This window comes from Salvelinus alpinus, chromosome 18 (assembly GCF_045679555.1).
Source record: "Salvelinus alpinus chromosome 18, SLU_Salpinus.1, whole genome shotgun sequence".
Taxonomy (NCBI): Eukaryota; Metazoa; Chordata; class Actinopteri; order Salmoniformes; family Salmonidae; genus Salvelinus; species Salvelinus alpinus.
In genome coordinates this window covers 44,468,662-44,496,574 of record NC_092103.1, presented here as the reverse complement: position 1 = coordinate 44,496,574, position 27,913 = coordinate 44,468,662, and the positions used below count along the sequence as shown (strand labels likewise).

The following is a 27,913-nucleotide window of genomic DNA, read 5'->3' as shown; positions in this document are numbered from 1 at the left end:
CTACGGGGGTGTTATAAAATGCATTTCATAAATGGAATGAAGCACGCTCGCTTCTTCTCATTTAAATGGCCGGGGTGTGGATGTGAGTGTTAATATGAAGCCATACATTTATCTTTGTCATCACATGGGCCGTCCTTAATCTCGCCTGTCGTATATTTGCTGTTTGATCACACTGGCGGCTCACTGAAAAGGGTTTGGGAGCCCTGGCAAACAGAGATTACCCCTGGGTCTTATTTTACAATCCTGCCCCCCGATCACCCCACCCTCAACTAACTGCATTCAAATATAGAGGAAGGGTGGCGGAGGGAGACGACGGCTGCAACATACCACTCTAGAAATACTATTTGGGTCCTAGGATTTTCTAACCCTGGGTGAATGGGGTTTTAAAATGAAAATGATTTTAGGAGTCATTATCACCAATGTCGTCGTCACCATCATTGCGACGATGTGACATATTTGTGGACATTTGTTGTCATGATCATGATTACTGTACACTTACATTTAGACTGTGAGGACTGTACACTTACATTTAGACTGTGAGGACTGTACACTTACATTTAGACTGTGAGGACTGTACATGGGATGCCGGAGCCCGTCATTGTATCCGACCGTCTGACTGATAGCATGGCGTATGGTATCCCCCTGGAGAGAGAGAGAGAGAGAGAGAGAGAGAGAGAGAGAGGGGGAGAGAGAGGGAGAGAGAGAGAGAGAGAGGGGGGGGGGGGGAGAAAGAGAGAGAGAGGAAGGGAGAGATAGAGAGAGAAAGAGTGGGAGGGGGAGAGAGAGGGAGAGGGAGAGAGAGGGAGAGAGATAGAAAGAGTGGGAGAGGGGAGAAAGAGCGAGCGGGAGAGGGAGAGAGAGAGGGAGAAATGCAGAAAGAGAGGGAAGGAGAGACAAAGACAAAGTGAGAGAATGTCAATGCCTGCTCACCTTCCACTCCATCATTTTGAAAGAACAATACAAAATGACAACAACAAAAGACAAACATGAAAGAACAGAATGGGATGAAACAGTGTTCAAAAGGAAGGACCTTGTAATGTTTGTCGGCAATCTGGCCTTTTTTCTCTCAAAGAGAATTTCTAATCTGTGACGAAGGCAAAACACGGGACGGCAAAGTATAGAACAGACCAGACATGGGACAGTATAGACCAGACATGGGACAGTATAGAACAGACATGGGACAGTAAAGAACAGAACAGACATGGGACAGTAAATTAAAGAACAGACATGGGACAGTATAGAACATACATGGGACAGTAAAGAACAGACATGGGGCAGTATAGAACAGACATGGGACAGTATAGAACAGACATGGGACAGTAAAGTAAAGAACAGACATGGAAAAGTATAGAACATACATGGGACAGTAAAGAACATACATGGGACAGTAAAGAACATACATGGAAAAGTATAGAACAGACATGGGACAGTAAAGAACAGAACAGACATGGGACAGTAAATTAAAGAACAGACATGGGACAGTAAATTAAAGAACAGACATGGGACAGTAAATTTAAGAACAGACATGGGACAGTAAATTAAAGAACAGACATGGGACAGTACATTAAAGAACAGACATGGGACAGTAAAGAACAGACATGGGACAGTAAAGAACAGACATGGGACAGTATAGAACAGACATGGGACAGTATAGAACATACATGGGACAGTAAAGAACATACATGGAAAAGTATAGAACAGACATGGGACAGTAAATTAAAGAACAGACATGGGACAGTAAATTAAAGAACAGACATGGGACAGTACATTAAAGAACAGACATGGGACAGTAAAGAACAGACATGGGACAGTAAAGAACAGACATGGGACAGTATAGAACAGACATGGGACAGTAAAGAACATACATGGAAAAGTATAGAACAGACATGGGACAGTAAATTAAAGAACAGACATGGGACAGTAAATTAAAGAACAGACATGGGACAGTAAATTAAAGAACAGACATGGGACAGTAAATTAAAGAACAGACATGGGACAGTAAATTAAAGAACAGACATGGGACAGTAAATTAAAGAACAGACATGGGACAGTAAATTAAAGAACAGACATGGGACAGTAAATTAAAGAACAGACATGGGACAGTAGAGAACAGACATGGGACAGTAAAGAACAGACATGGGACAGTATAGAACAGACATGGGACAGTAAAGAACATACATGGGACAGTAAAGAACATACATGGGACAGTAAAGAACAGACATGAGACAGTATAGACCAGACATGGGACAGTATAGAACAGAACAGACATGGGACAGTATAGAACAGACATGGGACAGTAAAGTAAAGAACAAACATGGAACAGTAAAGAACAGACATGGGACAGTATAGAACAGACATGGGACAGTAAAGTAAAGAACAGACTTGGGACAGTATAGAACAGACATGGGACAGTAAAGAACAGACATGGGACAGTAAAGTAAAGAACAGACATGGGACAGTATAGAACAGACATGGGACAGTAAAGTAAAGAACAGACATGGGACAGTATAGAACAGACATGGGACAGTATAGATACATGGGACAGTATAGAACAGATCAGACATGGGACAGTATAGAACAGACATGGGACAGTAAAGTAAAGAACAGACATGGGACAGTAAAGAACAGACATGGGACAGTAAAGTAAAGAACAGACATGGGACAGTATAGAACAGACATGGGACAGTAAAGTAAAGAACAGACATGGGACAGTAAAGAACAGACATGGGACAGTAAAGTAAAGAACAGACATGGGACAGTATAGAACAGACATGGGACAGTAAAGTAAAGAACAGACATGGGACAGTAAAGAACAGACATGGGACAGTAAAGTAAAGAACAGACATGGGACAGTAAAGAACAGACATGGGACAGTAAAGAACAGACATGGGACAGTAAAGAACAGACATGGGACAGTAAAGTAAAGAACAGACATGGGACAGTATAGAACAGACATGGGACAGTAAAGAACAGACATGGGACAGTAAAGTAAAGAACAGACATGGGACAGTATAGAACAGACATGGGACAGTAAAGAACAGACATGGGACAGTAAAGTAAAGAACAGACATGGGACAGTATAGAACAGACATGGGACAGTAAAGTAAAGAACAGACATGGGACAGTATAGAACAGACATGGGACAGTAAAGTAAAGAACAGACATGGGACAGTATAGAACAGACATGGGACAGTATAGATACATGGGACAGTATAGAACAGATAAGACATGGGACAGTATAGAACAGACATGGGACAGTAAAGTAAAGAACAGACATGGGACAGTAAAGAACAGACATGGGACAGTAAAGTAAAGAACAGACATGGGACAGTATAGAACAGACATGGGACAGTAAAGTAAAGAACATACATGGGACAGTAAAGAACAGACATGGGACAGTAAAGTAAAGAACAGACATGGGACAGTAAAGTAAAGAACAGACATGGGACAGTAAAGTAAAGAACAGACATGGGACAGTAAAGTAAAGAACAGACATGGGACAGTAAAGTAAAGAACAGACATGGGACAGTAAAGTAAAGAACAGACATGGGACAGTAAAGTAAAGAACAGACATGGGACACTATAGAACAGACATGGGACAGTAAAGAACAGGCATGGGGCAGTAAAGTAAAGAACAGACATGGGACAGTAAAGAACAGACATGGGACAGTAAAGTAAAGAACAGACATGGGACAGTATAGAACAGACATGGGACAGTAAAGAACAGACATGGGACAGTAAAGTAAAGAACAGACATGGGACAGTATAGAACAGACATGGGACAGTGAAGTAAAGAACAGACATGGGACAGTATAGAACAGACATGGGACAGTGAAGTAAAGAACAGACATGGGACAGTATAAAACAGACATGGGACAGTAAAGAACAGACATGGGACAGTGAAGAACAGACATGGGACAGTAAAGTAAAGAACAGACATGGGACAGTATAGAACAGACATGGGACAGTAAAGAACAGACATGGGACAGTAAAGTAAAGAACAGACATGGGACAGTATAGAACAGACATGGGACAGTAAAGAACAGACATGGAACAGTAAAGTAAAGAACAGACATGGGACAGTAAAGAACAGACATGGAACAGTAAAGTAAAGAACAGACATGGGACAGTAAAGAACAGACATGGGACAGTATAGAACAGACATGGGACAGTAAAGAACAGACATGGGACAGTAAAAAACAGACATGGGACAGTATAGAACAGACATGGGACAGTAAATTAAAGAACAGACATGGGACAGTAAATTAAAGAACAGACATGGGACAGTATAGAACAGACATGGGACAGTAAAGAACAGACATGGGACAGTAAAGTAAAGAACAGACATGGGACAGTATAGAACAGACATGGGACAGTAAAGAACAGACATGGAACAGTAAAGTAAAGAACAGACATGGGACAGTAAAGAACAGACATGGAACAGTAAAGTAAAGAACAGACATGGGACAGTAAAGAACAGACATGGGACAGTATAGAACAGACATGGGACAGTAAAGAACAGACATGGGACAGTAAAAAACAGACATGGGACAGTATAGAACAGACATGGGACAGTAAATTAAAGAACAGACATGGGACAGTAAATTAAAGAACAGACATGGGACAGTATAGAACAGACATGGGACAGTATAGAACAGACATGGGACAGTATAGAACAGACATGGGACAGTAAAGTAAAGAACAGACATGGGACAGTAAAGTAAAGAACAGACATGGGACAGTAAAGTAAAGAACAGACATGGGACAGTAAAGTAAAGAACAGACATGGGACAGTAAAGTAAAGAACAGACATGGGACAGTATAGAACAGACATGGGACAGTAAAGTAAAGAACAGACATGGGACAGTATAGAACAGGTATGGGACAGTAAAGAACAGACATGGGACAGTATAGAACAGACATGGGACAGTAAAGTAAAGAACAGACATGGGACAGTATAGAACAGACATGGGACAGTAAAGAACAGACATGGGACAGTATAGAACAGAACAGACATGGGACAGTATAGAACAGAACAGACATGGGACAGTAAAGTAAAGAACAGACATGGGACAGTAAAGAACAGACATGGGACAGTAAAGTAAAGAACAGACATGGGACAGTAAAGTAAAGAACATACATGGGACAGTAAAGTAAAGAACAGACATGGGACAGTAAAGTAAAGAACAGACATGGGACAGTAAAGTAAAGAACAGACATGGGACAGTAAAGTAAAGAACAGACATGGGACAGTAAAGTAAAGAACAGACATGGGACAGTAAAGAACAGACATGGGACAGTAAAGTAAAGAACAGACATGGGACAGTAAAGTAAAGAACAGACATGGGACAGTAAAGAACAGACATGGGACAGTATAGAACAGAACAGACATGGGACAGTATAGAACAGGTATGGGACAGTAAGGAACAGACATGGGACAGTATAGAACAGACATGGGACAGTAAAGTAAAGAACAGACATGGGACAGTATAGAACAGACATGGGACAGTAAAGTAAAGAACAGACATGGGATAGTATAGAACAGGTATGGGACAGTAAAGAACAGACATGGGACAGGTAAGTAAAGAAAGTGGGGAATCCCAGCCCAAGAGCTCAAGTCAAGCCAGACACTCTACCTTCTAAAATAACAGAACCTGTAATCTACAATCTACTGTCATATAGAAATATGTCAAAAGGTCTATAATATCTAAAGCCATATTTCTTACACCTGACGAATACCTTCTAAGATAATAAATAATCAAGCTACATAACCAACAGTATAGTGTCCTGCTGTACCCAGACTGCACATTACCAGTCCACTACCAATGTATTGCTACGGTTTTGAGTTGAAGCCCAATCTCATTTAAACTCAAAATCATTCCATGAATTCAACGAAAACCTCAGAGAAAGTAAAGGCCAAATTGTCTCCATTATTCCAATTCATGGAATGATTCCATTTTTTATTTTATTTAAAGAAAAGGGTATTGACCCCAAACCTAGAACAGTCAATAGTATGTGACCCTTAAGTAAGCCTTGAACCCTGACCTCTCTTCCTGACCTCTCACCCTGACCTACCTGTGACTGCACATTATCTCCGACTTGAGCCCCCTGGTAAGAGGCCCCATTCAGACTCTGCATGTTCATGAACATGTCCCCAGAGTTAGGGAGGCTAAAAGAGGCAGAGGAACCTGGAGAGGAGAGATGGAAGTAGCTGAATAGAAGAACACATACAGGTCTAGGATCAGCTTCCTCTCACCCAATCCTAATCTTAACCATTAGTGGGCGAAATGCTAAACTGACCCCAAGATATGAGTCTAGGGGCAACTTCACACTACGTTACACTCACTGATCCATACATCCGAACAACTCAACTATCCAAAACAAGACTGAAGATATAGAAAGGACCAAAGAAAAATAAATGAAAACAGAGAGAGTAAGGACCAAGAGAAGAGAGATGAAAACAGAGAGAGTAAGGACCAAGAGAAGAGAGATGAAAACAGAGAGAGTAAGGACCGAGGGAAGAGAGATGAAAACAGAGAGAGTAAGGACCGAGGGAAGAGAGATGAAAACAGAGAGAGTAAGGACCAAGAGAAGAGAGATGAAAACAGAGAGAGTAAGGACCGAGGGAAGAGAGATGAAAACAGAGAGAGTAAAGACCGAGGGAAGAGAGATGAAAACAGAGAGAGTAAAGAACGAGGGAAGAGAGATGAAAACAGAGAAAGTAAGGACCGAGGGAAGAGAGATGAAAACAGAGAGAGTAAAGAACGAGGGAAGAGAGATGAAAACAGAGAGAATAAAGACCGAGGGAAGAGAGATGAAAACAGAGAGAGTAAAGAACGAGGGAAGAGAGATGAAAACAGAGAAAGTAAGGACCGAGGGAAGAGAGATGAAAACAGAGAGAGTAAAGACCGAGGGAAGAGAGATGAAAACAGAGAGAGTAAAGAACGAGGGAAGAGAGATGAAAACAGAGAAAGTAAGGACCGAGGGAAGAGAGATGAAAACAGAGAGAGTAAAGAACGAGGGAAGAGAGATGAAAACAGAGAGTAAAGAACGAGGGAAGAGAGATGAAAACAGAGAGAGTAAAGAACGAGGGAAGAGAGATGAAAACAGAGAGAGTAAGGACCGAGGGAAGAGAGATGAAAACAGAGAGAGTAAAGAATGAGGGAAGGGGGATGAAAACAGAGAGAGTAAAGAACGAGGGAAGAGAGATGAAAACAGAGAGAGTAAAGAACGAGGGAAGAGAGATGAAAACAGAGAGAGTAAAGAACGAGGGAAGAGAGATGAAAACAGAGAGAGTAAAGAACGAGGGAAGAGAGATGAAAACAGAGAGAGTAAGGACCGAGGGAAGAGAGATGAAAACAGAGAGAGTAAGGACCGAGGGAAGAGAGATGAAAACAGAGAGAGTAAGGACCGAGGGAAGAGAGATGAAAACAGAGAGAGTAAAGAACGAGGGAAGAGAGATGAAAACAGAGAGAGTAAAGAACGAGGGAAGAGAGATGAAAACAGAGAAAGTAAGGACCGAGGGAAGAGAGACGAAAACAGAGAGAGTAAGGACCGAGGGAAGAGAGATGAAAACAGAGAGAGTAAGGACCGAGGGAAGAGAGATGAAAACAGAGAGTAAAGAACGAGGGAAGAGAGATGAAAACAGAGAGTAAAGAACGAGGGAAGAGAGATGAAAACAGAGAGAGTAAGGACCGAGGGAAGAGAGATGAAAACAGAGAGAGTAAGGACCGAGGGAAGAGAGATGAAAACAGAGAGAGTAAAGAACGAGGGAAGAGAGATGAAAACAGAGAAAGTAAGGACCGAGGGAAGAGAGATGAAAACAGAGAGAGTAAAGAACGAGGGAAGAGAGATGAAAACAGAGAAAGTAAGGACCGAGGGAAGAGAGATGAAAACAGAGAGAGTAAAGACCGAGGGAAGAGAGATGAAAACAGAGAGAGTAAGGACCGAGGGAAGAGAGATGAAAACAGAGAGAGTAAAGACCGAGGGAAGAGAGATGAAAACAGAGAGAGTAAGGACCGAGGGAAGAGAGATGAAAACAGAGAGAGTAAGGACCGAGGGAAGGGGGATGAAGGTCTAGATACTGTATGTCAAAGAACCATCAAAGCAACCTAAACAGGAACTAGTGTACTCATATCTTAAATGAAGCCACCTAAACAGGAACTAGCGTACTCATATCTTAAATGAAGCCACCTAAACAGGAACTAGTGTACTCATATCTTAAATGAAGCCACCTAAACAGGAACTAGTGTACTCATATCTTAAATGAAGCCACCTAAACAGGAACTAGTGTACTCATATCTTAAATGAAGCCACCTAAACAGGACTAGTGTACTCATATCTTAAATGAAGCCACCTAAACAGGAACTAGCGTACTCATATCTTAAATTAAGCCACCTAAACAGGAACTAGTGTACTCATATCCTAAATGAAGCAACCTAAACAGGAACTAGTGTACTCATATCCTAAATGAAGCAACCTAAACAGGAACTAGCGTACTCATATCCTAAATGAAGCAACCTAAACAGGAACTAGCATACTCATATCCTAAATTAAGCAACCTAAACAGGAACTTGTGTACTCATATCCTAAATGAAGCAAGCTAAACCGGAACTAGCGTACTCATATCTTAAATGAAGCCACCTAAACAGGAACTAGTGTACTCATATCCTAAATGAAGCAACCTAAACAGGAACTAGTGTACTCATATCCTAAATGAAGCAACCTAAACAGGAACTAGCGTACTCATATCCTAAATTAAGCAACCTAAACAGGAACTTGCGTACTCATATCCTAAATGAAGCAAGCTAAACAGGAACTAGCGTGCTCATATCCTAAATGAAGCAACCTAAACAGGAACTAGCATACTCATATCCTAAATTAAGCAACCTAAACAGGAACTAGTGTACTCATATCCTAAATGAAACAAGAGCGTCTGCTAAATGACTTAAATGTAAATGTAAATGTAAACTAGTGTACTCATATCCTAAATGAAGCAACCTAAACAGGAACTAGTGTACTCATATCCTAAATGAAGCAACCTAAACAGGAACTAGTGTACTCATATCCTAAATGAAACAAATTGAATTCAGGTTGAGGTGGTGGAGAGGGAGACAAGCTTCCACTATGGTAGGGGGTGTGAGAATGGACCGATGGAAGGAGTAGTTCTAGGTAGGATGAATGACCACAACACATAAAAGGTTTCCTAAAAGAGAATCAGTACCGGCTGTGAACATGTTGGTTAAAAGGGAGTTTTTGCTCTCAGCAGAGTCCAGTTGAAATTCCTCATCTTTCATCTGGAAGCCTGGATAAAAGAAAATGGAAGGGACTTGAAAACCTCCCATCATGCACTTTGACTTTATTAACCCCTGAGTCTCATTGCCTACAGCAATTGTATTGGAATTGTAAGCACTGCTATAGAACATTGAATGAAGATGAAAAATGGGATTAGGTTTGATTTGATTTGACGTCAGAGCGTGAACATTTTAATAATTCGTTGTGTTGATTTTTTATGATCAATATTTAATTGTCATTTGCAATTTTAACAAACAATTCCAGATGTCCCTCCCTCCCTCCCTCCCGCCCACCACCCACCCAACTACCCCTAGCAACCACACAACCCACTACCCCTAGCAACCACCCACCCCACTACCCCTAGCAACCACACACCCCACTACCCTTAGCAACCACACATCCCACTACCCCTAGCAACCACACACCCCACTACACCCAGCAACCACACACCCCACTACACCCATCAACCACCCACCCAACTACCCCTAGCAACCACCCACCCAACTACCCCTAGCAACCACCCACCCCACTACCCTTAGCAGTACCACAGTCACAGGGGTGTCAAACTCATTCTGCCTCCGCAGGCCTCATTCAGTTTTTACAGAGGTCTGGAGGGTCGTATTCAAAATGTGTTATATTTCCTTGCCGTCAAAGTGTCCCCAAAAAATTCTGTCAAAATAATAGCCCTCTAACCATAGTTTGTGGAAATTTGTATGCTCCTTGACTGTCTAGCTTTCATTTCAGTGATTGTTAGCAACCTGGACCGAGTGAAAAGACTGTATAAATGTAGGTCCAATATCATTTATACACATTTTTTTTTGTTGTTTTAATGTATATAGATTGTTTTATTTATTTTTTGAATCACATGGGCCGTATGTTTGATACCCCTCGTCTACAATATTACTTCTTAGAAAGTTGAATAAATGAAACAATGAAAACAAAATAACAAAAGAAAAAGGAAAAAGTAGGAAAAACAAGAAACAAGCAGCAAGAATAATAATAATAGCAGCCAGAAATCATCCCTTTTGTTATGTATCGAACACCACTTCTGTGTTACTATCCAAATCTATATATATATATGTCACCGTGAAATGTATACATTTCCCTTTTTTTTTTCTTTTTTACACATTTACCGCAACATATACATACGACTCTGGTCTTACCACCCAAGTGTGCCTACCAGAGTTGGGCGTGGTGGGTGAGTTGGCCTGGCTGTTGTGGATGGCTGCTGCCACGGCGTGGGTTGCCGTCACCGCTGTCTTGGCTGCATAGAGGTTAGCCTCCTCCTGGAACTTGCCGATGTTCTTCTTGTACCGGATCCTCTTGTTGCCGAACCAATTGGACACCTGAGTAGGACATCGGCAAGTTCCAGGAAAGGGAATAGAGAAAGAACGAGAGAGAGAGAGAGAGGGAAGGATGAGAGATAAAGGGGAAATAATGTAGTGAGTCAGACATTGTCCACCATTTTGAAAAAACATCACTTCAGGTTGTCCCCGCCCCTGGAGAGGAGTAGGAGGCACTCAACCGAACGTGAGACGAGGTGCAACCAAAACAATCACAGGAGCATTCTGAATTAAACAAGAGCGACTCTCGCTCACAATTAAAATCTTGATGTTTTATTGACCTAATTCTGAGTTAAAGTCATGACGTTTCGGCCAGTCATGATTTCAACTCAAAATTAGATCAATAAATAAAGCATTGTGGATGAGAGTCGCTCATATTCCGGCGAGGACCAATCAGGACTGTCGTGTGGATGGCCAGCCAACTGTTAGATGCAGTCCATCACCAATCTCTCTACAGCTGTCACCAAAGAGTGTGATGGGTATTCCATCTAGGAGAATAATATTTTGACTAAGCTACTGTCTAATGTCAATGTTGTTACCATAGAAATAGAACGCATTGTATTTCTATGGTTGTTACCCTGTCTCATGCATTAAAAAAATAAAAAACATTCCAAGAAGTGGCCCATTTTCTAAAGATTGTCAGGATAGGCCTGTCTATTATAGCCTGGTTTCTAAAGAATGTCAGGATAGGCCTGTCTATTATAGCCTGGTTTCTAAAGAATGTCAGGATAGGCTTGTCTATTATAGCCTGGTTTCTAAAGAATGTCAGGATAAGCCTGTCTATTATAGCCTGGTTTCTAAAGAATGTCAGGATAGGCCTGTCTATTATAGCCTGGTTTCTAAAGAATGTCAGGATAGGCCTGTCTATTATAGCCTGGTTTCTAAAGAATGTCAGGATAGGCCTGTCTATTATAGCCTGGTTTCTAAAGAATGTCAGGATAAGCCTGTCTATTATAGCCTGGTTTCTAAAGAATGTCAGGATAGGCTTGTCTATTATAGCCCATTTTCTAAAGAATGTCAGGATAGGCCTGTCTATTATAGCCTGGTTTCTAAAGAATGTCAGGATAAGCCTGTCTATTATAGCCTGGTTTCTAAAGATTGTCAGGATAGGCCTGTCTATTATAGCCTGGTTTCTAAAGATTGTCAGGATAGGCTTGTCTATTATAGCCTGGTTTCTAAAGAATGTCAGGATAGGCCTGTCTATTATAGCCTGGTTTCTAAAGATTGTCAGGATAAGCCTGTCTATTATAGCCTGGTTTCTAAAGATTGTCAGGATAGGCCTGTCTATTATAGCCTGGTTTCTAAAGATTGTCAGGATAAGCCTGTCTATTATAGCCTGGTTTCTAAAGATTGTCAGGATAGGCCTGTCTATTATAGCCTGGTTTCTAAAGATTGTCAGGATAGGCCTGTCTATTATAGCCTGGTTTCTAAAGATTGTCAGGATAGGCCTGTCTATTATAGCCTGGTTTCTAAAGAATGTCAGGATAAGCCTGTCTATTATAGCCTGGTTTCTAAAGATTGTCAGGATAGGCCTGTCTAGCCTGGTTTCTAAAGAATGTCAGGATAGGCCTGTCTATTATAGCCTGGTTTCTAAAGATTGTCAGGATAAGCCTGTCTATTATAGCCTGGTTTCTAAAGATTGTCAGGAAAGGCTTGTCTATTATAGCCTGGTTTCTAAAGAATGTCAGGATAGGCCTGTCTATTATAGCCTGGTTTCTAAAGATTGTCAGGATAAGCCTGTCTATTATAGCCTGGTTTCTAAAGATTGTCAGGATAGGCCTGTCTATTATAGCCCGGTTTCTAAAGATTGTCAGGATAAGCCTGTCTATTATAGCCTGGTTTCTAAAGATTGTCAGGATAGGCCTGTCTATTATAGCCTGGTTTCTAAAGATTGTCAGGATAGGCCTGTCTAGCCTGGTTTCTAAAGAATGTCAGGATAGGCCTGTCTATTATAGCCTGGTTTCTAAAGATTGTCAGGATAGGCCTGTCTATTATAGCCTGGTTATTGTCTCTGTTCAGCTACTACATTCCACTTCTTTCCAGTCCTGTCATTTGCCAACGAGACTAGCCTTTCGGCAATGTTCAAATAAGAACATTCTGTCATTAATGAGCTCGAAGAGATCATTTTATCCTGATTCGATAACCTCCATAGCTATCATCCAATCACAATGTTTATGCAAATTAGACTGATAGGAAAACATTCTAACTTAATTCATGAATTTGATTGGAAACATTCTAACGTTCTAACATTCTAACGTTGGGCATTCTGACTTAATACACGTCATTGTAAAGATAAACATTGGAGCGCGGGGAGATCAGAGTATTCACCTTTATTGCATATTTACTACCAGCCAAAGTGATCACATCACACCAGAGAAGCACTCGCCATTCAAACTTCTCTCTAGTTCACTCTGTCAACACCGTAGCCTATTTTATATCCGGCAAGCAAGAGCAAGGTCCTTCTTTTCTCGAATATATATATTTTTTAATTTCTCAAAATAAGTGACCAAACTATATTGATACGTCTTGGAAAACGGATCGGGCTAGGCTACTGGTTCAAGAGAAATAAGGAGAATAGAGAGAGGAGGAAAGAGAGAGACGGCCAGTGGAGATGCTAGCGGAGATGCTAGCGGAGATGCTAGTGGAGATGCTAGCGGAGATGCCAGAGGAGATGCCAGAGGAGATGCTAGTGGAGATGCTAGCGGAGATGCCAGTGGAGATGCCAGCAGAGATGCCAGTGGAGATGGTAGCGGAGATGCCAGCGGAGATGGTAGTGGAGATGCCAGTGGAGATGGTAGTGGAGATGCCAGTGGAGATGCCAGTGGAGATGCCAGTGGAGATGCCAGTGGAGATGCCAGTGGAGATGCCAGTGGAGATGGTAGTGGAGATGGTAGTGGAGATGCCAGTGGAGATGGTAGTGGAGATGCATGAATTAAGCAAGAAAGGAACCGTGAAGACATAGAAGACACAAGGTCCGAACTGAAATGGGACTTCTGCTTTATCCCAACCTCCCATAGACAACCATACATACAGAGGTTGGAGCAGGGTACTGTTACATATATACAGAGGTTGGAGCAGGGGACTGTTACATATATACAGAGGTTGGAGCAGGGGACTGTTACATACATACAGAGGTTGGAGCAGGGGACTGTTACATACATGTAGAGGTTGGATCAGGGGACTGTTACATACATACAGAGGTTGAAGCAGGGGACTGTTACATACATGTAGAGGTTGGATCAGGGGACTGTTACATACATACAGAGGTTGAAGCAGGGGACTGTTACATACATACAGAGGTTGGAGCAGGGGACTGTTACATACATACAGAGGTTGAAGCAGGGGACTGTTACATACATGTAGAGGTTGGATCAGGGGACTGTTACATACATACAGAGGTTGAAGCAGGGGACTGTTACATACATACAGAGGTTGGAGCAGGGGACTGTTACATACATACAGAGGTTGAAGCAGGGGACTGTTACATACATGTAGAGGTTGGATCAGGGGACTGTTACATACATACAGAGGTTGGAGCAGGGGACTGTTACATACATACAGAGGTTGGAGAAGGGGACTGTTGCATACATGTAGAGGTTGGATCAGGGGACTGTTACATACATGTAGAGGTTGGAGCAGGGGACTGTTACATACATACAGAGGTTGGAGCAGGGGACTGTTACATACATATAGAGGTTGGAGAGGTTGGAGCAGGAGACTGTTACATACATACAGAGGTTGGAGCAGGGGACTGTTACATACATATAGAGGTTGGAGCAGGGGACTGTTACATACATGTAGAGGTTGGAGCAGGGGACTGTTACATACATATAGAGGTTGGAGCAGGGGACTGTTACATATATATAGAGGTTGGAGCAGGGGACTGTTACATACATGTAGAGGTTGGAGCAGGGGACTGTTACATACATACAGAGGTTGGAGCAGGGGACTGTTATATACATACAGAGGTTGGAGCAGGGGACTGTTACATACATATAGAGGTTGGAGAGGTTGGAGCAGGAGACTGTTACATACATACAGAGGTTGGAGCAGGGGACTGTTACATACATATAGAGGTTGGAGAGGTTGGAGCAGGAGACTGTTACATACATACAGAGGTTGGAGCAGGGGACTGTTACATACATATAGAGGTTGGAGCAGGGGACTGTTACATACATGTAGAGGTTGGAGCAGGGGACTGTTACATACATATAGAGGTTGGAGCAGGGGACTGTTACATATATATAGAGGTTGGAGCAGGGGACTGTTACATACATGTAGAGGTTGGAGCAGGGGACTGTTACATACATACAGAGGTTGGAGCAGGGGACTGTTACATACATACAGAGGTTGGAGAGGTTGGAGCAGGGGACTGTTACATACATATAGAGGTTGGAGCAGGGGACTGTTACATACATATAGAGGTTGGAGCAGGGGACTGTTACATACATGTAGAGGTTGGAGCAGGGGACTGTTACATACATGTAGAGGTTGGAGCAGGGGACTGTTACATACATACAGAGGTTGGAGAGGTTGGAGCAGGGGACTGTTACATACATGCAAAGGTTGGAGCAGGGGACTGTTACATACATGCAGAGGTTGGAGCAGGGGACTGTTACAGACATACAGAGGTTGGAGCAGGGGACTGTTACATACATACAGAGGTTGGAGCAGGGGACTGTTACATACATGCAGAGGTTGGAGCAGGGGACTGTTACATACATGTAGAGGTTGGAGAAGTTGGAGCAGGAGACTGTTACATACATACAGAGGTTGGAGCAGGGGACTGTTACATACATATAGAGGTTGGAGAGGTTGGAGCAGGAGACTGTTACATACATACAGAGGTTGGAGAGGGGGACTGTTACATATTTAAAGAGGTTGGAGCAGGGGACTGTTACATACATATGAAGGTTGGAGCAGGGGACTGTTACATACATACAGAGGTTGGAACAGGGGACTGTTACATATTTAAAGAGGTTGGATCAGGGGACTGTTACATACATATGAAGGTTGGAGCAGGGGACTGTTACACACATATAAAGGTTGGAGCAGGGGACTGTTACATAAATACTGAGGTTGGATCAGGGGACTGTTACATACATATGAAGGTTGGAGCAGGGGACTGTTACATACATATAAAGGTTGGATCAGGGGACTGTTACATACATGTAGAGGTTGGATCAGGGGACTGTTACATACATACAGAGGTTGGAGAGGTTGGAGCAGGGGACTGTTACATATATATAGAGGTTGGAGCAGGGGACTGTTACATATATATAGAGGTTGGAGCAGGGGACTGTTACATACATGTAGAGGTTGGATCAGGGGACTGTTACATACATACAGAGGTTGGAGCAGGGGAATGTTACATACATACAGAGGTTGGAGCAGGGGACTGTTATATACATACAGAGGTTGGAGCAGGGGACTGTTACATACATACAGAGGTTGGAGCAGGGGACTGTTACATACATACAGAGGTTGGAGAGGTTGGAGCAGGGGATTGTTAGATATATGTAGAGGTTGGAGCAGGGGACTGTTACATACATACAGAGGTTGGAGAGGTTGGAGCAGGGGACTGTTATATACATACAGAGGTTGGAGCAGGGGACTGTTACATACATACAGAGGTTGGAGCAGGGGACTGTTACATACATATAGAGGTTGGAGAGGTTGGAGCAGGAGACTGTTACATACATACAGAGGTTGGAGAGGGGGACTGTTACATATTTAAAGAGGTTGGATCAGGGGACTGTTACATACATATGAAGGTTGGAGCAGGGGACTGTTACATACATACAGAGGTTGGAGCAGGGGACTGTTACATATTTAAAGAGGTTGGATCAGGGGACTGTTACATACATATGAAGGTTGGAGCAGGGGACTGTTACACACATATAAAGGTTGGAGCAGGGGACTGTTACATACATACAGAGGTTGGAGCAGGGGACTGTTACATACATATAGAGGTTGGAGCAGGGGACTGTTACATATATATAGAGGTTGGAGCAGGGGACTGTTACATACATACAGAGGTTGGAGCAGGGGACTGTTACATACATACAGAGGTTGGAGCAGGGGACTGTTACATACATACAGAGGTTGGAGAGGTTGGAGCAGGGGACTGTTACATACATGCAGAGGTTGGAGCAGGGGACTGTTACATACATGCAGAGGTTGGAGCAGGGGACTGTTACAGACATACAGAGGTTGGAGCAGGGGACTGTTACATACATATAGAGGTTGGAGCAGGGGACTGTTACATACATGTAGAGGTTGGAGCAGGGGACTGTTACATACATGTAGAGGTTGGAGCAGGGGACTGTTACATACATGTAGAGGTTGGAGCAGGGGACTGTTACATACATACAGAGGTTGGAGAGGTTGGAGCAGGGGACTGTTACATACATGCAGAGGTTGGAGCAGGGGACTGTTACATACATGCAGAGGTTGGAGCAGGGGACTGTTACATACATGCAGAGGTTGGAGCAGGGGACTGTTACATACATACAGAGGTTGGAGCAGGGGACTGTTACATACATGCAGAGGTTGGAGCAGGGGACTGTTACATACATGTAGAGGTTGGAGAAGTTGGAGCAGGAGACTGTTACATACATACAGAGGTTGGAGCAGGGGACTGTTACATACATATAGAGGTTGGAGAGGTTGGAGCAGGAGACTGTTACATACATACAGAGGTTGGAGAGGGGGACTGTTACATATTTAAAGAGGTTGGATCAGGGGACTGTTACATACATATGAAGGTTGGAGCAGGGGACTGTTACATACATACAGAGGTTGGAACAGGGGACTGTTACATATTTAAAGAGGTTGGATCAGGGGACTGTTACATACATATGAAGGTTGGAGCAGGGGACTGTTACACACATATAAAGGTTGGAGCAGGGGACTGTTACATAAATACTGAGGTTGGATCAGGGGACTGTTACATACATATGAAGGTTGGAGCAGGGGACTGTTACATACATATAAAGGTTGGATCAGGGGACTGTTACATACATGTAGAGGTTGGATCAGGGGACTGTTACATACATACAGAGGTTGGAGAGGTTGGAGCAGGGGACTGTTACATATATATAGAGGTTGGAGCAGGGGACTGTTACATATATATAGAGGTTGGAGCAGGGGACTGTTACATACATGTAGAGGTTGGATCAGGGGACTGTTACATACAAACAGAGGTTGGAGCAGGGGAATGTTACATACATACAGAGGTTGGAGCAGGGGACTGTTATATACATACAGAGGTTGGAGCAGGGGACTGTTACATACATACAGAGGTTGGAGCAGGGGACTGTTACATACATACAGAGGTTGGAGAGGTTGGAGCAGGGGATTGTTAGATATATGTAGAGGTTGGAGCAGGGGACTGTTACATACATACAGAGGTTGGAGAGGTTGGAGCAGGGGACTGTTATATACATACAGAGGTTGGAGCAGGGGACTGTTACATACATACAGAGGTTGGAGCAGGGGACTGTTACATACATATAGAGGTTGGAGAGGTTGGAGCAGGAGACTGTTACATACATACAGAGGTTGGAGAGGGGGACTGTTACATATTTAAAGAGGTTGGATCAGGGGACTGTTACATACATATGAAGGTTGGAGCAGGGGACTGTTACATACATACAGAGGTTGGAGCAGGGGACTGTTACATATTTAAAGAGGTTGGATCAGGGGACTGTTACATACATATGAAGGTTGGAGCAGGGGACTGTTACACACATATAAAGGTTGGAGCAGGGGACTGTTACATACATACAGAGGTTGGAGCAGGGGACTGTTACATACATATAGAGGTTGGAGCAGGGGACTGTTACATATATATAGAGGTTGGAGCAGGGGACTGTTACATACATACAGAGGTTGGAGCAGGGGACTGTTACATACATACAGAGGTTGGAGCAGGGGACTGTTACATACATACAGAGGTTGGAGAGGTTGGAGCAGGGGACTGTTACATACATATAGAGGTTGGAGCAGGGGACTGTTACATACATGTAGAGGTTGGAGCAGGGGACTGTTACATACATGTAGAGGTTGGAGCAGGGGACTGTTACATACATACAGAGGTTGGAGAGGTTGGAGCAGGGGACTGTTACATACATGCAGAGGTTGGAGCAGGGGACTGTTACATACATGCAGAGGTTGGAGCAGGGGACTGTTACAGACATACAGAGGTTGGAGCAGGGGACTGTTACATACATACAGAGGTTGGAGCAGGGGACTGTTACATACATGCAGAGGTTGGAGCAGGGGACTGTTACATAGATGTAGAGGTTGGAGAAGTTGGAGCAGGAGACTGTTACATACATACAGAGGTTGGAGCAGGGGACTGTTACATACATATAGAGGTTGGAGAGGTTGGAGCAGGAGACTGTTACATACATACAGAGGTTGGAGAGGGGGACTGTTACATATTTAAAGAGGTTGGATCAGGGGACTGTTACATACATATGAAGGTTGGAGCAGGGGACTGTTACATACATACAGAGGTTGGAACAGGGGACTGTTACATATTTAAAGAGGTTGGATCAGGGGACTGTTACATACATATGAAGGTTGGAGCAGGGGACTGTTACACACATATAAAGGTTGGAGCAGGGGACTGTTACATAAATACTGAGGTTGGATCAGGGGACTGTTACATACATATGAAGGTTGGAGCAGGGGACTGTTACATACATATAAAGGTTGGATCAGGGGACTGTTACATACATGTAGAGGTTGGATCAGGGGACTGTTACATACATACAGAGGTTGGAGAGGTTGGAGCAGGGGACTGTTACATACAGTGGGGAGAACAAGTATTTGATACACTGCCGATTTTGCAGGTTTTCCTACTTACAAAGCATGTAGAGGTCTGTAATTTTTATCATAGGTACACTTCAACTGTGAGAGACGGAATCTAAAACAAAAATCCAGAAAATCACATTGTATGATTTTTAAGTAATTAATTTGCATTTTATTGCATGACATAAGTATTTGATCACCTACCAACCAGTAAGAATTCCGGCTCTCACAGACCTGTTAGTTTTTCTTTAAGAAGCCCTCCTGTTCTCCACTCATTACCTGTATTAACTGCAACTGTTTGAACTCGTTACCTGTATAAAAGACACCTGTCCACACACTCAATCAAACAGACTCCAACCTCTCCACAATGGCCAAGACCAGAGAGCTGTGTAAGGACATCAGGGATAAATTGTAGACCTGTACAAGGCTGGGATGGGCTACAGGACAATAGCCAAGCAGCTTGGTGAGAAGGCAACAACTGTTGGCACAATTATTAGAAAATGGAAGAAGTTCAAGATGACGGTCAATTATCCTCGGTCTGGGGCTCCATGCAAGATCTCACCTCGTGGGGCATCAATGATCATGAGGAATGTGAGGGATCAGCCCAGAACTACACGGCAGGACCTGGTCAATGACCTGAAGAGAGCTGGGACCACAGTCTCAAAGAAAACCATTAGTAACACACTACGCCGTCATGGATTAAAATCCTGCAGCGCACGCAAGGTCCCCCTGCTCAAGCCAGCGCATGTCCAGGCCCGTCTGAAGTTTGCCAATGACCATCTGGATGATCCAGAGGAGGAATGGGAGAAGGTCATGTGGTCTGATGAGACAAAAATAGAGCTTTTTGCTCTAAACTCCACTCGCCGTGTTTGGAGGAATAGAAGGATGAGTACAACCCCAAGAACACCATCCCAACCGTGAAGCATGGAGGTGGAAACATCATTCTTTGGGGATGCTTTTCTGCAAAGGGGACAGGACGACTGCACCGTATTGAGGGGAGGATGGATGGGGCCATGTATCGCGAGATCTTGACCAGCAACCTCCTTCCCTCAGTAAGAGCATTGAAGATGGGTCGTGGCTGGGTCTTCCAGCATGACAACGACCCGAAACACACAGCCAGGGCAACTAAGGAGTGGCTCCGTAAGAAGCATCTCAAGGTCCTGGAGTGGCCTAGCCAGTCTCCAGACCTGAACCCAATAGAAAATCTTTGGAGGGAGCCGAAAGTCCGTATTGCCCAGCGACAGCCCCGAAACCTGAAGGATCTGGAGAAGGTCTGTATGGAGGAGTGGGCCAAAATCCCTGCTGCAGTGTGTGCAAACCTGGTCAAGAACTACAGGAAACGTATGATCTCTGTAATTGCAAACTAAGGTTTCTGTACCAAATATTCAGTTCTGCTTTTCTGATGTATCAAATACTTATGTCATGCAATAAAATGCAAATTAATTACTTAAAAATCATACAATGTGATTTTCTGGATTTTTGTTTTAGATTCCGTCTCTCACAGTTGAAGTGTACCTATGATAAAAATTACAGACCTCTACATGCTTTGTAAGTAGGAAAACCTGCAAAATTGTCAGTGTATCAAATACTTGTTCTCCCCACTGTATATATAGAGGTTGGAGCAGGGGACTGTTACATATATATAGAGGTTGGAGCAGGGGACTGTTACATACATGTAGAGGTTGGATCAGGGGACTGTTACATACATACAGAGGTTGGAGCAGGGGAATGTTACATACATACAGAGGTTGGAGCAGGGGACTGTTATATACATACAGAGGTTGGAGCAGGGGACTGTTACATACATACAGAGGTTGAAGCAGGGGACTGTTACATACATGTAGAGGTTGGATCAGGGGACTGTTACATACATACAGAGGTTGGAGCAGGGGACTGTTACATACATACAGAGGTTGGAGAAGGGGACTGTTGCATACATGTAGAGGTTGGATCAGGGGACTGTTACATACATGTAGAGGTTGGAGCAGGGGACTGTTACATACATACAGAGGTTGGAGCAGGGGACTGTTACATACATATAGAGGTTGGAGAGGTTGGAGCAGGAGACTGTTACATACATACAGAGGTTGGAGCAGGGGACTGTTACATACATATAGAGGTTGGAGCAGGGGACTGTTACATACATGTAGAGGTTGGAGCAGGGGACTGTTACATACATATAGAGGTTGGAGCAGGGGACTGTTACATATATATAGAGGTTGGAGCAGGGGACTGTTACATACATGTAGAGGTTGGAGCAGGGGACTGTTACATACATACAGAGGTTGGAGCAGGGGACTGTTACATACATACAGAGGTTGGAGAGGTTGGAGCAGGGGACTGTTACATACATATAGAGGTTGGAGCAGGGGACTGTTACATACATATAGAGGTTGGAGCAGGGGACTGTTACATACATGTAGAGGTTGGAGCAGGGGACTGTTACATACATGTAGAGGTTGGAGCAGGGGACTGTTACATACATACAGAGGTTGGAGAGGTTGGAGCAGGGGACTGTTACATAAATGCAGAGGTTGGAGCAGGGGACTGTTACATACATGCAGAGGTTGGAGCAGGGGACTGTTACAGACATACAGAGGTTGGAGCAGGGGACTGTTACATACATACAGAGGTTGGAGCAGGGGACTGTTACATACATGCAGAGGTTGGAGCAGGGGACTGTTACATACATGTAGAGGTTGGAGAAGTTGGAGCAGGAGACTGTTACATACATACAGAGGTTGGAGCAGGGGACTGTTACATACATATAGAGGTTGGAGAGGTTGGAGCAGGAGACTGTTACATACATACAGAGGTTGGAGAGGGGGACTGTTACATATTTAAAGAGGTTGGATCAGGGGACTGTTACATACATATGAAGGTTGGAGCAGGGGACTGTTACATACATACAGAGGTTGGAACAGGGGACTGTTACATATTTAAAGAGGTTGGATCAGGGGACTGTTACATACATATGAAGGTTGGAGCAGGGGACTGTTACACACATATAAAGGTTGGAGCAGGGGACTGTTACATAAATACTGAGGTTGGATCAGGGGACTGTTACATACATATGAAGGTTGGAGCAGGGGACTGTTACATACATATAAAGGTTGGATCAGGGGACTGTTACATACATGTAGAGGTTGGATCAGGGGACTGTTACATACATACAGAGGTTGGAGAGGTTGGAGCAGGGGACTGTTACATACAGTGGGGAGAACAAGTATTTGATACACTGCCGATTTTGCAGGTTTTCCTACTTACAAAGCATGTAGAGGTCTGTAATTTTTATCATAGGTACACTTCAACTGTGAGAGACGGAATCTAAAACAAAAATCCAGAAAATCACATTGTATGATTTTTAAATAATTAATTTGCATTTTATTGCATGACATAAGTATTTGATCACCTACCAACCAGTAAGAATTCCGGCTCTCACAGACCTGTTAGTTTTTCTTTAAGAAGCCCTCCTGTTCTCCACTCATTACCTGTATTAACTGCACCTGTTTGAACTCGTTACCTGTATAAAAGACACCTGTCCACACACAATCAAACAGATTCCAACCTCTCCACAATGGCCAAGACCAGAGAGCTGTGTAAGGACATCAGGGATAAAATTGTAGACCTGCACAAGGCTGGGATGGGCTACAGGACAATAGGCAAGCAGCTTGGTGAGAAGGAAACAACTGTTGGCGCAATTATTAGAAAATGGAAGAAGTTCAAGATGACGGTCAATCACCCTCGGTCTGGGGCTCCATGCAAGATTTCACCTCGTGGGGCATCAATGATCATGAGGAAGGTGAGGGATCAGCCCAGAACTACACGGCAGGACCTGGTCAATGACCTGAAGAGAGCTGGGACCACAGTCTCAAAGAAAACCATTAGTAACACACTACGCCGTCATGGATTAAAATCCTGCAGCGCACGCAAGGTCCCCCTGCTTAAGCCAGTGCATGTCCAGGCCTGTCTGAAGTTTGCCAATGACCATCTGGATGATCCAGAGGAGGAATGGGAGAAGGTCATGTGGTCTGATGAGACAAAAATAGAGCTTTTTGGTCTAACTCCACTCGCCGTGTTTGGAGGAAGAAGAAGTATGAGTACAACCCCAAGAACACCATCCCAACCGTGAAGCATGGAGGTGGAAACATCATTCTTTGGGGATGCTTTTCTGCAAAGGGGACAGGACGACTGCACCGTATTGAGGGGAGGATGGATGGGGCCATGTATCGCGAGATCTTGGCCAACAACCTCCTTCCCTCAGTAAGAGCATTGAAGATGGGTCGTGGCTGGGTCTTCCAGCATGACAACGACACAAAGCACACAGCCATGGCAACTAAGGAGTGGCTCCGTAAGAAGCATCTCAAGGTCCTGGAGTGGCCTAGCCAGTCTCCAGACCTGAACCCAATAGAAAATCTTTGGAGGGAGCTGAAAGTCCGTATTGCCCAGCGACAGCCCCGAAACCTGAAGGATCTGGAGAAGATCTGTAGGGAGGAGTGGGCCAAAATCCCTGCTGCAGTGTGTGCAAACCTAGTCAAGAACTACAGGAAACGTATGATCTCTGTAATTGCAAACAAAGGTTTCTGTACCAAATATTAAGTTCTGCTTTTCTGATGTATCAAATACTTATGTCATGCAATAAAATGCAAATTAATTACTTAAAAATCATACAATGTGATTTTCTGGATTTTTGTTTTAGATTCCGTCTCTCATAGTTGAAGTGTACCTATGATAAAAATTACAGACCTCTACATGCTTTGTAAGTAGGAAAACCTGCAAAATCGGCAGTGTATCAAATACTTGTTCTCCCCACTGTATATATAGAGGTTGGAGCAGGGGACTGTTACATATATATAGAGGTTGGAGCAGGGGACTGTTACATACATGTAGAGGTTGGATCAGGGGACTGTTACATACATACAGAGGTTGGAGCAGGGGAATGTTACATACATACAGAGGTTGGAGCAGGGGACTGTTATATACATACAGAGGTTGGAGCAGGGGACTGTTACATACATACAGAGGTTGGAGCAGGGGACTGTTACATACATACAGAGGTTGGAGAGGTTGGAGCAGGGGATTGTTAGATATATGTAGAGGTTGGAGCAGGGGACTGTTACATACATACAGAGGTTGGAGAGGTTGGAGCAGGGGACTGTTATATACATACAGAGGTTGGAGCAGGGGACTGTTACATACATACAGAGGTTGGAGCAGGGGACTGTTACATACATATAGAGGTTGGAGAGGTTGGAGCAGGAGACTGTTACATACATACAGAGGTTGGAGAGGGGGACTGTTACATATTTAAAGAGGTTGGATCAGGGGACTGTTACATACATATGAAGGTTGGAGCAGGGGACTGTTACATACATACAGAGGTTGGAGCAGGGGACTGTTACATATTTAAAGAGGTTGGATCAGGGGACTGTTACATACATATGAAGGTTGGAGCAGGGGACTGTTACACACATATAAAGGTTGGAGCAGGGGACTGTTACATACATACAGAGGTTGGATCAGGGGACTGTTACATACATATAGAGGTTGGAGCAGGGGACTGTTACATATATATAGAGGTTGGAGCAGGGGACTGTTACATACATACAGAGGTTGGAGCAGGGGACTGTTACATACATACAGAGGTTGGAGCAGGGGACTGTTACATACATGTAGAGGTTGGAGCAGGGGACTGTTACATACATACAGAGGTTGGAGAGGTTGGAGCAGGGGACTGTTACATACATGCAGAGGTTGGAGCAGGGGACTGTTACATACATGCAGAGGTTGGAGCAGGGGACTGTTACATACATGCAGAGGTTGGAGCAGGGGACTGTTACAGACATACAGAGGTTGGAGCAGGGGACTGTTACATACATATAGAGGTTGGAGCAGGGGACTGTTACATACATGTAGAGGTTGGAGCAGGGGACTGTTACATACATGTAGAGGTTGGAGCAGGGGACTGTTACATACATACAGAGGTTGGAGAGGTTGGAGCAGGGGACTGTTACATACATGCAGAGGTTGGAGCAGGGGACTGTTACATACATGCAGAGGTTGGAGCAGGGGACTGTTACATACATGCAGAGGTTGGAGCAGGGGACTGTTACATACATACAGAGGTTGCAGCAGGGGACTGTTACATACATGCAGAGGTTGGAGCAGGGGACTGTTACATACATGTAGAGGTTGGAGAAGTTGGAGCAGGAGACTGTTACATACATACAGAGGTTGGAGCAGGGGACTGTTACATACATATAGAGGTTGGAGAGGTTGGAGCAGGAGACTGTTACATACATACAGAGGTTGGAGAGGGGGACTGTTACATATTTAAAGAGGTTGGATCAGGGGACTGTTACATACATATGAAGGTTGGAGCAGGGGACTGTTACATACATACAGAGGTTGGAACAGGGGACTGTTACATATTTAAAGAGGTTGGATCAGGGGACTGTTACATACATATGAAGGTTGGAGCAGGGGACTGTTACACACATATAAAGGTTGGAGCAGGGGACTGTTACATAAATACTGAGGTTGGATCAGGGGACTGTTACATACATATGAAGGTTGGAGCAGGGGACTGTTACATACATATAAAGGTTGGATCAGGGGACTGTTACATACATGTAGAGGTTGGATCAGGGGACTGTTACATACATACAGAGGTTGGAGAGGTTGGAGCAGGGGACTGTTACATATATATAGAGGTTGGAGCAGGGGACTGTTACATATATATAGAGGTTGGAGCAGGGGACTGTTACATACATGTAGAGGTTGGATCAGGGGACTGTTACATACATACAGAGGTTGGAGCAGGGGAATGTTACATACATACAGAGGTTGGAGCAGGGGACTGTTATATACATACAGAGGTTGGAGCAGGGGACTGTTACATACATACAGAGGTTGGAGCAGGGGACTGTTACATACATACAGAGGTTGGAGAGGTTGGAGCAGGGGATTGTTAGATATATGTAGAGGTTGGAGCAGGGGACTGTTACATACATACAGAGGTTGGAGAGGTTGGAGCAGGGGACTGTTATATACATACAGAGGTTGGAGCAGGGGACTGTTACATACATACAGAGGTTGGAGCAGGGGACTGTTACATACATATAGAGGTTGGAGAGGTTGGAGCAGGAGACTGTTACATACATACAGAGGTTGGAGAGGGGGACTGTTACATATTTAAAGAGGTTGGATCAGGGGACTGTTACATACATATGAAGGTTGGAGCAGGGGACTGTTACATACATACAGAGGTTGGAGCAGGGGACTGTTACATATTTAAAGAGGTTGGATCAGGGGACTGTTACATACATATGAAGGTTGGAGCAGGGGACTGTTACACACATATAAAGGTTGGAGCAGGGGACTGTTACATACATACAGAGGTTGGAGCAGGGGACTGTTACATACATATAGAGGTTGGAGCAGGGGACTGTTACATATATATAGAGGTTGGAGCAGGGGACTGTTACATACATACAGAGGTTGGAGCAGGGGACTGTTACATACATACAGAGGTTGGAGCAGGGGACTGTTACATACATACAGAGGTTGGAGAGGTTGGAGCAGGGGACTGTTACATACATATAGAGGTTGGAGCAGGGGACTGTTACATACATATAGAGGTTGGAGCAGGGGACTGTTACATACATGTAGAGGTTGGAGCAGGGGACTGTTACATACATGTAGAGGTTGGAGCAGGGGACTGTTACATACATACAGAGGTTGGAGAGGTTGGAGCAGGGGACTGTTACATACATGCAGAGGTTGGAGCAGGGGACTGTTACATACATGCAGAGGTTGGAGCAGGGGACTGTTACAGACATACAGAGGTTGGAGCAGGGGACTGTTACATACATACAGAGGTTGGAGCAGGGGACTGTTACATACATGCAGAGGTTGGAGCAGGGGACTGTTACATACATGTAGAGGTTGGAGAAGTTGGAGCAGGAGACTGTTACATACATACAGAGGTTGGAGCAGGGGACTGTTACATACATATAGAGGTTGGAGAGGTTGGAGCAGGAGACTGTTACATACATACAGAGGTTGGAGAGGGGGACTGTTACATATTTAAAGAGGTTGGATCAGGGGACTGTTACATACATATGAAGGTTGGAGCAGGGGACTGTTACATACATACAGAGGTTGGAACAGGGGACTGTTACATATTTAAAGAGGTTGGATCAGGGGACTGTTACATACATATGAAGGTTGGAGCAGGGGACTGTTACACACATATAAAGGTTGGAGCAGGGGACTGTTACATAAATACTGAGGTTGGATCAGGGGACTGTTACATACATATGAAGGTTGGAGCAGGGGACTGTTACATACATATAAAGGTTGGATCAGGGGACTGTTACATACATGTAGAGGTTGGATCAGGGGACTGTTACATACATACAGAGGTTGGAGAGGTTGGAGCAGGGGACTGTTAC

At 43.9% G+C, this 27,913-nt stretch overlaps 1 protein-coding gene across 5 annotated transcripts in view; it reads right to left on the bottom strand.

Moving 5' to 3' along the window:
* LOC139544391 (pre-B-cell leukemia transcription factor 3-like) overlaps positions 1–27,913 on the bottom strand; it is a 108,651-nt gene that overhangs the window by 5,132 nt on the left and 75,606 nt on the right. For 2 of the 5 annotated variants that reach the window (XM_071351424.1, XM_071351426.1), the window contains 4 exons: positions 10,475–10,640; positions 9,224–9,304; positions 6,076–6,188; positions 556–642 (listed from right to left, as the gene is read on the bottom strand). In XM_071351424.1, the coding sequence (XP_071207525.1) occupies positions 556–642; positions 6,076–6,188; positions 9,224–9,304; positions 10,475–10,640 (447 nt within the window). The remainder of the gene's footprint in view (positions 1–555; positions 643–6,075; positions 6,189–9,223; positions 9,305–10,474; positions 10,641–27,913) is intronic. The other 3 variants (XM_071351427.1, XM_071351428.1, XM_071351429.1) reach the window with 2 other exon arrangements.